Here is a 10,396-nt window from a genome sequence, read left to right as displayed (position 1 = left end):
GCTGAGAAGTCCAAGATCAAGGTACGAGTAGATCTGGTGTCTGATGAAGACCCGTTCCTCATAGACGACGGCACCGCATGGTGGAAGGGCCGGGCAGCTCTCTGGGGCCACTTTAATAAGGGCACTAACCCCATTCCTGAGGGCAGAGCCCTCCTGACCCAATCACCTCCCAAAGGCCCCACCTTCTAATAGATTGTTAGGTTTTAACATATAAATGCTGGGGGTGGGGGGCAGTCACAAACATTCAGACGGTAGCACTGGCTTTCATAAAGAGACAGAACAGAGCTGGAAGCCGGGACACCTGTGCCACTCCTGAGTCACCGTCGGTCCTCAGCTGTCCTGACATCGTTCCCTTCCTGCATTCCCCACATGTTTCTAGACCTCATAAAGTGAGGTCTAGAAACTTCACTTGATCGCCCGTGCCGAGTGAAAGAGAGCTGTCTTCACACTTGACCCAGCGTGTCTCTCCCTCTCCCTGTCCCTAACTCCTGCTCTCGCCCCTCCCCAAACCCCCTTCTCAGCACATCTGACCACCCACGGGTCCTCTAAGCCAAGTCATCTGTGAGAGTCGGGAGCCTCCAGAGGATGGTGCCTGTCCTTAGGCTGATTCCTAAGTGAAAGGACTTGAAACCCTCAGAAGTGACACCCGCGAGAAGAAACACAGTGCTGCATCCGTGAGACACGCGCTAGGCCTGCGCCTGCTAAGTCTGTCTGCCAAGCCGGGCTGTGCTTTGGGTGTGATGCGAACAGCTTTGGAAAGCCCCCCTCCTCGGTGTCGAACCAGAGTTCCTCCCTCTGGGCTAAAATAATGTCTGCAATTACAGCACTGGAGACTGGATTTGTCTGCTCAGGCCACCATAACGAAGTACCACGGACTGGGTGGCTTATGCAACAGAAATTTCTTTATTTTCTCACAGTTCTGGAGGCTTGAAAGTCCAAGATCAAAGTGCTAGCAGGTTTGTTTTCTTCTGAGGCCTCTCTCCGGGGCTTGTGGATGGTGCCTTCTCGCTGTGTCCTCGCACAGTCTGTGCCGGCACATCCCTGGTGTCCCCTCTGCATGTCCAAATCTCCTCTTCTAGTAAGGACACCGGTCAGATTTGAATAGGACCCACCCTGACAACCTTCCTTTCACTTAATCTCCTCTTTAACAGCCTCATTTTCAAATACAGTCCCACGCTGAGGTACCGGAGGTTAGGGCTCCAACACAGGAATTGGGGGTGGGCACGATTCAGCCCATAACAGAGACATTCCTTGGTTTTAGGATATTGCCAGTCCTTCAGGGTTCTCTGAATAAGGGCAACCACGATGGGATGAATCAGTGAATAAATTTGTTATCTGGCTGTGTAATCCTCACACTCTGGGAGGCTGAGGCAGGAGGATCACTTGAGATCAGGAGTTCAAGACCAGCCTGAGCAAGAGCAAGACACCCCATCTCTACTAAAAACAGAAAAATCAGCCAGCGTCACAGCACACGCCTGTAGTCCCAGCTACTCGAGAGGCTGAGGCAGGAGGATGGCTTGAACCCAGGAGTTTGAGGTTGCAATGAGCTGTGATGGTGCCACTGCACTCTAACCCCAGTGACAGAATGAGACCGTGTCTCAAAAAGAGAGAGAGAGAGAGAGAGAGAGAGAGAGAGAGAGAGAGAGAGACAGGGTCTTACTCTGTAACTCAGACTGGAGTGCAGTGGCACAATCATAGTTGTGCTACAACTATGGGTCTTGCTATATTGCCCAGGCTGGTCTCCAATTCCTGGCCTCAAGTGATCCTCCTGCCTGGGCCACCCAATGTGTTAGGATTACAGGTGCAAGCCACTACATTATTGGTTTTGTAGTGCTCTGGTTAAAAAGTTGCATACTGGCCAAGCACAGTGGCTCATATCTGTAATCCTAGCACTCTGGGAGGCCGAGATGGGAGGATTGCTTGAGCTCAGGAGTTCAAGACCAGCCTGAGCAAGAGCAGGGCCCCATCTCTACTAAAAATACAAAAATTAATTGGGCATCATGGTGGGTGCCTGTAGTCCCAGCTACTTAGGAGGCTGAGACAAGAGAATTGATTGAGCCCAGTAGTTTGAGGTTGCTGTGAGCTACAGTGACTCCACTGCACTCTACCCTGGGCAAAGGAGAGAGACTCTGTCTCAAAAACTAAAATAAAATAAAAAAATAAAGTTGCATACATTTTGAGCAATCTGTCCTTAACTCTATTTTTCCCATAAAGTCTTGTTATTTTTAGCGCACCGTTTTGAAGAACTCCAGGTTTTCAAGAACATATTATATCAGGTTAGAGCGGAAACGCCTGGACTCAGAATGAAGCAGGGCCTCTCTTCCAACAAGCATCTGTGATAGGTCCTGAGTGTCCCTGCTAGGAAGCCAGGAGACCAGCTAACCACTTCCCTCCGAGAGTGGAGCGACCTCCCAGGAGCCCGAGGGGCAGTTCTCGGGAGTTTGGGCACCAGAGCCCCTCAGAGTTCTCTTTTCCCCCTGCACCCCCAGACCATCCGGAAAGGCCAAGTGAAGAGACCCAGAATTTTGCCTCCTACACGCTTTAGAGATCTCGAACAAATCACTGAACCTCTGCCAGACTCAGTTTCCTCATTCTTTACACGGGAAAGCAGCGGTTCAAAAATCGTGGTGTTCATTTTTTAACCTGCCTTTAACTCTTGCCTCGCCATTTACAGTTCTGTAACCTTGGACAGGTGACTTCACTTCTCTCTGAGTCATCTGTAAGATGGGGCTCTTTGTGAAGATTTAATGACACCATGTGCGTGCGTAGTACTTAGCACAAGATTCACATTAAACTCCCCAAGATTGGAACTCGTATTAGGGGGCCGATGGGATTCTCAAGAGCCCGAGTGCGGACTGCGGAGGCAGAGGAACCCGGAGCTGGTGGGGAAAGCAGGCGTGACTGTGACATCCCCAGGTACGGTGAGCACATCCTGCCAGCCCCGTCTACCCCGCAGAGGCCTCGCCACCAGCCTGACCCCTTAGCTTGCTCGAGCCACCCACTGGCTCCCCGAAGCCCGACGTTTGGGAGCCGCCTCCTGCAGCTCCCGGTTCGGAGGGCGGACTACATTTCCCGGCGTGCACCTCGCGTCGGGGCCCCGAGGGGCCGTCCCGCCGCAGGGACCTGGTCCCGGCCGGATTCGCGGCTCCGGACAGTAACCGTCGCTCACGCAGCTCCTACTTTTCGTTTTGCTAAGCGCGTCCATTGTGGTCACCCCCACCCTGGGCTGCAGCCCCCGCAGGGTCTGTGAGGAGCGCTGGTCCCCTCCTCCAGGTGCCCGGCACGCTGCGCCCCAAGTGGGGATCCGAGGCCGGACTTATCTCCCCTGAAGGACTCCCTCGGCCCCACAGGGTCCCCACTGCGGCCCGAGGCTGGCAGCGGGGCGCTGGGGGCTGCGGGCGGGGGACCGGCCCCGAGGCCGCGCAGCCGGAGACTACAACTCCCAGGCGGCACCGCGGCGGCGGCGGCGGCGACACGTCACTCGGGCACCGCCGGCAGCCCCGGGAAGCGGCACGGGCGGGGGCAGGGGCTGGGGCCGACCTGGAGGCCGGCGCCGAGAATGGGGGCCGCCCGACCGCCCCGCACGTGAGGACTCCGAGGGGCGCGCCACCCCGTCCCGGGGCGGCCGCCCCCAGGGCCCCGCCACCCCCGCCCGGCCCGGCGGCCGGAGCCCGGGATGCGGAGCCGGGGGCCGCCGGTGGAGCTGCGCGGGGTGAGAGGCGCGGGGAAGGGGGACTGCCTGCTGCCCTCGCCCTCGTCCCCCACCGGCGGGCCCCGGCAGGAATCGGGAGCCTCGCAGCCAGACGCTCTTAGCGCCCCGACATTTGGAGGGGACAGGTGAACCTGCCGCCCGCCACCCCGCCCCGCCTGGACAGCCGAATCACGGGGGACATCTCTGCCCTTTTTCTTAAAGAGATTTTTTTCTTGCTCCTGCGGAGGGCCCCCCAGCCATGACCCCCAGGAGCCCCCTAGAACCCGCAGGGACTGCCCTCCATCCTGGCCGCCGGGGCCTGCCCTCTGCATCCCGCGGGCAGCCTGTGTGAAGCGGCCTCCCGCAGCCCCCGACCCCTCCCCCATGGAGGAGGAGGAGGAGGGGGCGGCGTCCAAGGAGTGGGGCACGACCCCCACCGGGCCCGTCTGGACCGCAGTGTTCGACTACGAGGCGGCGGGCGACGAGGAGCTGACCCTGCGGAGGGGTGACCGCGTCCAGGTGCTTTCCCAGGACTGTGCTGTGTCCGGCGACGAGGGCTGGTGGACCGGGCAGCTGCCCAGCGGCCGCGTGGGCGTCTTCCCCAGCAACTACGTGGCCCCCAGCACCCCTGCCGCACCCGTGGGCCTCCAGCTGCCTCAAGAGATCCCCTTCCACGAGCTGCAGCTAGAGGAGATCATCGGTGTGGGGGGCTTTGGCAAGGTCTATCGGGCCCTGTGGCGTGGCGAGGAGGTGGCGGTCAAGGCCGCCCGCCTGGACCCTGAGCGGGACCCGGCAGTAACAGCGGAGCAGGTGTGCCAGGAGGCCCGGCTCTTCGGAGCCCTTCAGCACCCCAACATCATTGCCCTTAGGGGCGCCTGCCTCACCCCGCCACACCTCTGCCTGGTGATGGAGTATGCCCGCGGGGGTGCACTGAGCAGGGTGTTGGCAGGTCGCCGGGTGCCCCCTCACGTGCTGGTCAACTGGGCTGTGCAGGTGGCCCGGGGCATGAACTACCTACACAATGATGCCCCTGTGCCCATCATCCACCGGGACCTCAAGTCCATCAACAGTAAGTGGTGTCCTCTCCCCAAAACTTCCTTCCGTAGAACCTTGCGAGGCCAAGCCTAGGTGGTGGGAAACAGGGTGAGGGGACACCAGATGACACTGTGCCTGGAGCGAGAAGGGGCAGCAGTACACCTTCAGGGCCAGGTGAGGCAAGGCCCTGCCAGAATTAAGGGAAGAAAAGGAGGCTCAGAAAGGTCAAAAGACCTAATTGGCTCCCAAGCTACAGAGTCACAGCCGCTCAATAAGCATGTATCCATGAACACTGTACCAGGCCCTGCATTCCCTGCCAGAACAGGACAGTTGCAGCGCTGGCCTTCACAGCATTCACCGTCCGGCTCCGATGACAGAGTCCACCTGGCGGAGGTAAAAAGAACCTGGCCTGCCTGGAGTCAGGGTGTCTCAACCCTGGCACTATGGACATTTGAGGCCAGATCATTGTCGTTCCAGCAGTCCTGTGCATTGTACGTTGTTTAGCGGCTTCCTTGGCCTCTACGCACTAGATGCTATTAGCATTCTCCACCCCCTGTCCTCAGCTATGACAACCAAAAATGTCTCTAGGCATTGCCAGATGTCCCTGGGGGGTAGAATCGCCCCAAGTTGGGAACCACTTCCCGGAGTCCTCCTAGGCCTTGGCCCAGCTGGTGGAAGCAAATCAGAAAAGATGAGGGAGGAATGAAATGGATGTGGCTTATGTAAAAGCTTCCAGGCTGCCTGACAGGTTCTCCAAAGTTGATTGGTTGGTTGAATAAATAATGGGGCCAGGTAGTTGGGAAGGTTGCCCAGGACTCCTATCTAGATTGAGGAGCTTCTCGTGGTATCAGCAAATATTAATTGAGCACCTATCAGGTAGGAGCCCAGCGAGGACCAAGACAGCCATTGTTCCTGCCCCGATGGTGCTCACCAACTAGAGAGTGTACGCATTGATTCCACAGATGCTTCCAGAGTGCCGTGTGCTAGACCTCGTCCTAGGGATACAGCAGGGGGAAAAAAATCTCACCTTCCTGGCTCTCCCGTTCTTGCTCTTCACCCTCTCTCTTTCATGTCTCCGTGCATTCAGTCATTCTTATATTTGCGAGAGGGATCAGCTGTGGAGGAGGCCAACGGACTCCTGCCCTCACATGGTTCCCCCCCAACCCGGGAAATTCAGAAATGTGAGGAGGATTCCCCCTTTGCCCTCAGTGCTCACATCTCTTCCACTCCTGATTGCTGTCAGGTCTACAGCTTGAAATTCGTTGAATCCATCCCACTAACGTTTATAAGTGTGTTGCTATGCACCTACCAGCAACTGGAACAGGGGCTGGGTCTTCCTTGCCTCCTAAGCCTGACGCACATGTACTCAACAGATAGCTACCAAGTGCCCGTGACATGTTAAGGCCTGTGCCGGGACTGGCGGATGTGCAAGACAGACACAGGTGGTCCCTGCCTCTAGTGGTGCTCATGCCCTCCCCCTTCCCCTGCATTGTGACACTTGTATTCTAGGGAACAGGAATAGATGATTGATAGATAAATAGATACATAGCAAAATTTCAGAGAGTATCGGGGGCTCTCAATAACATAAGGCAGATTCAGGGTGGGACAGAGGAAGCTCTTTAGATCGGGCAGTTTGGGAAGGCAACATTAGAGCAGAGACCTGAACAAAGCAGACCTAGCCTTACAAAGATCTGGGGAAAGAAGCCTGGGCAAGAGTGAGACCCCATCTCTACCAAAAATAGAAAAATTAGCCGGGCGTGGTGGTGCACACCTGTAGTCCCAGCTACTCGGGAGGCTCATGCAGAAGGATCGCTTCAGCCTAGGAGTTGGAGGTTGCAGTGAGCTATAATGATGCCACTGCACTCTAGCCTGGGCAACAAAGCAAAACCTTGTCTCAAAAAAGAAAAAAAAAATCTGGGGAAATTGGCAACAGCAGGGCAAATGTCCCGAGATGGGAATGGGCATGCCTCATGGGAGAAACAGCAAGGAGACCAGACCAGCAGCTGAGGCTGAAATGAAAGGAAATCAGATCAGAAAGGTAGGCAGGGGCCACGTCACAGAGGACCTTGGGGGCCACGGTGAGGACTTTGGATATTTTATTCAATGTAGCGGAAGCCATTAGAGGGTTTTCAGCAGGAAGTGATGTGATCAGATACAGATTTTGAAAGGTGACTGATTTAGGCCCAGCCTGAGAGATGCAGAAATAAAGTATAAGACCATGAGGTATTCCCCCTGTCACAGGGGGTCCTAAGAAGGGAAAGCTTCTGAGGAGGTGGAGTCACAGGCTGGGAAGTCACAGGAGGCTTCCAGGAGGAGGTAGCACTGAAGGCGGATTTTAAGAATGGACAAGATTACCAATTGTGTGACCTTGGGTAATTCACTGATCTCTCCAACCCTCAGATGCTTCATCTGCCAAATGGGCATGATAGTAGAATGACACTAATAATAACATTATTATTATTATGACTGGGGAAGTAGCCAGGAATGGTAAAAACATGTGGAACCTTTTGGAATGGAATGGAGAAATACAATTATGGAACAATTATGGTGACATCACACACTAAGGAAAATAGCTAACACTTCCAAAGGACCTACTGTGCTTCAGGCAATAAGTCTTTCCTATAACCCTAGAAGGTAAATACTGTTACCGTCCCCATTTAACAGAGGAGAAATCTCAGTGCGAGGAAAGACCAGGTAAATTGTACAGGGTTGTGCAGCTAACAGGTGGCAGAGCTGGTGTTCAAACCCAGGCAGTGCACTGAACCCTCTGGGGCCTCTGGGTGGTAGAGGTAGTAAAATATCATAGCAGTTAAGAAACTGGGCTCCGATGACCAAACTAGTTCAAGTCTTTGTTCCGCCATTTTCTACCCATGTGATCTTGGTCAGGTGACTTCCCTGAGCCTCAGTTTGCAAGTCAGTAAAAATGGGTTGCTTGTGAGTCAATTCATGTGAAGAGATTAGCAAGTGCAAAGACTAGTCGTGATTATTATCTTTGTTAGTGATAACCATAGGCAGCAAGTAGCTGGAATCATTCAATATGTTTGGGGAATGTATCAGTCAGATTTTGTTCACAATCATGCTGTGTAACAAACCACCCCCAAAACTTGGTGTCTTAAAGCAACAGTTGTTTATTACTGCTCGTGCATCTGCAGGCCACCAGGAAGGTAAACTGATTTTTAGGCTGGGCTGAGCTGGAGGGGCTCCAGGTATCTGTCATCCTCCTTGGGCCGGCAGGCCAGCCAGGGCATGCTGCCATGGTGACAGCGGAAGCGCGAGAGGGCAAGCAGACGTGTGAGGCCGAGGCTTGAAACTGGCTCTCTGTCATGTGCACCTCCGTCTTGGCCAAAGTCATACGGCCTAGATCAGAAGATGGGGAAATACACTCTGCCTGTTCAGTGGGAAGAACTGCAAAGCCACAGGGTAAAGAATGTGGCACAGGAAGTAGAATTGGGACTCCTGGCTGCAGTATACCGCAGGGTGACAGACAAAAGGGAAACCACATTCATCCCTTCTGCTCATGGTTTACGGGTCCCGCTTCCAGGGTGGTTGGAAATTCAAGGCCTGGACCAAGGAGGACCAAGGCCTTGGCCATTGGTTCTTGATCATTCACTGAGCTCCCCAGAGCCCAGGCTGGAATCAGGAAGGCAGATGACCCAAGGGAAGCTTCCTACTCCCTAGTGGAGACCAAGGTAGAAGGGCTCACAGTTGTTCCAGCTCAGAAAAGGATCTGCCACGGAGTTGGACAGCTTGAGGGAGCGAAAGGAGAGAACAAGCACATTCTAGCTGAGGCAGGGGGCCAGGGCGCTTGGGCCTGCAGCCCAGCAGGTCTGGGGTGACACGCCTTTCTTCCTACCCCACAGTCCTTATTCTGGAGGCCATCGAGAACCACAGCCTCGCAGACACGGTGCTCAAGATCACAGACTTTGGCCTCGCCCGAGAGTGGCACAAGACCACCAAGATGAGCGCCGCGGGGACCTACGCCTGGATGGCACCGGAGGTCATCCGTCTGTCCCTCTTCTCCAAAAGCAGTGATGTCTGGAGGTGCTGAAACGCGCGGCCGGGATGGCTTCCGGGAAGTGAGGGAGGGGGGAAGAGGGGAGGGTGGAGTGGAGGGTGTGGTTTCCCACTGAAGCCAGGATCTGGGCCCGGCAAAGGGGCCCACGGGCAAGGTCAGGCCACCAGACACGCGCCAAAAGAGTCACCTGCTCTGCGAGCGGAAGTGGCACCCGAGGAGCAACTTGGATTAGAATAAAAAATCCATAAGATATAGAGATAGCATGTGGACGTCAGCACTAAAAGGCCCCTCAGACACCAGCCCGCACACCACCCCCGTCTGTCAAGCAGGAAATCGAGGCCTTTGGAGGCATTCATTCATTCACTCGTCCAAACGCACTGGGTTCTAGGGACACAACAGTGAACAAAAATAGACCCGTCCCTGCCCTCAGGGATAGTACATCAATAAATACACAAGAAGGTTTTCTTTTTTAAAAAAATCTGTTGTTTTTTTTATTTTTCTGTTTTTCCTCTAATTCCAAAGGTGTGGATAAAAAAAAAAAAATCTGTTTTTAAGTTAAGAAAATTATAAAATAGTTTTTAAAAGATAGTAAGTACAACAGAAAGATCATGAGTGTTAATTGCTGCCAGGAGGTTGCTGGGAAGACACTCTGAGGGCTGGGAGATGAGTTTGGGGAAGGCTTTTCTGAGAAATGATATTTTGGCTGAGTTCTGAATGACACAAAGGAGGCAGCCGTGCAAAGCGTGGGGAAAGAAGCTTCCCAGGCAGAGGGAGCAGCCACAGCAGAGGAGGTAGTGAGGTGAGAAGAGCGTGGTGTGTTCCAGTAACAGCGGTGAGCCCGTGTGGCCAGAGCAGAGCAGCCGAGGAGGAGAGGGGTGGGCCGTGCTGTGGGAGAGGGCGCTCCCGAAGGCCCTGCGGGGAGGGAACCCACTCCAGGTTTCATTCTAAGCAAAGCAGGAAGCCATTAGGGGCATTTAGGAATGACTGGATCTGATTTAGCATTCTAAAAGCTCCCTGGACTGTTAGGTAGAAAAGGCCAACGACCAGACTGTTGCTGTCACCAGGGAGAGTTGATGGTGCCCAGGACACTTTTCAACCCAGGGTCTTCCGTTGGGGGCCAAACCCAGGTCTCCCCATTTACTGTTGCCATCAGTCCCCAGCTGAGGCTCCAGACTGTCCAAGCAGCAAATTGATGGATTTAGGGCAGGGACATGTCAGACAGGAAGTCATGGCTCAACCCGACGCACAGCAGCTCTTGGGGAGAAGCTCCAGCTGGCTTCTGACCAAGCATCCATTTATGGTACCAGGCATTTATTAGAGCCCGTATTTTAGCTGCAAGAAAGAGAAAACCGAAAATAAAAACAAGACTGAAGTTTTTGATCTCATGTAAAGCCCGGGATTGATACGGTACCCCTGATGTCAGGGACTCAGGCTCCTTGTATGTTGGGGTTCCTCAATAGGGGTATTGTTGACATTGGGCAGAATGATTCTTCCTTGTGTGGTACTGTCCCCTACTTCTCAGGACACTAAATATCCATGGCTCCCAGCCACCAAACGTCAGTAACACTCCCCAGTCATTATGACAATCAAAACATCCCTGCAGGCCGGGCGCGGTGGCTCACGCCTGTAATCCTAGCTCTATGGGAGGCCGAGGC

The 10,396-nt window shown here is 54.5% G+C and overlaps 1 protein-coding gene across 1 annotated transcript in view; it reads left to right on the top strand.

Moving 5' to 3' along the window:
- Positions 1 to 3,704: 3,704 nt before the first annotated feature.
- MAP3K10 (mitogen-activated protein kinase kinase kinase 10) overlaps positions 3,705 to 10,396 on the top strand; it is a 16,174-nt gene continuing 9,482 nt past the window's right edge. The window contains exons 1-2 of the mRNA XM_012657115.1: positions 3,705 to 4,760; positions 8,587 to 8,767. Of these exons, the coding sequence (XP_012512569.1) occupies positions 4,076 to 4,760; positions 8,587 to 8,767 (866 nt within the window). The 5' untranslated portion in view covers positions 3,705 to 4,075. The remainder of the gene's footprint in view (positions 4,761 to 8,586; positions 8,768 to 10,396) is intronic.

Source organism: Propithecus coquereli, unplaced genomic scaffold (genome assembly GCF_000956105.1).
Source record: "Propithecus coquereli isolate 6110/MARCELLA unplaced genomic scaffold, Pcoq_1.0 Scaffold53, whole genome shotgun sequence".
Taxonomy (NCBI): domain Eukaryota; kingdom Metazoa; phylum Chordata; class Mammalia; order Primates; family Indriidae; genus Propithecus; species Propithecus coquereli.
The sequence above is the reverse complement of the archived record's forward strand: the minus strand, read 5'-3'. Positions and strand labels throughout refer to the sequence as shown.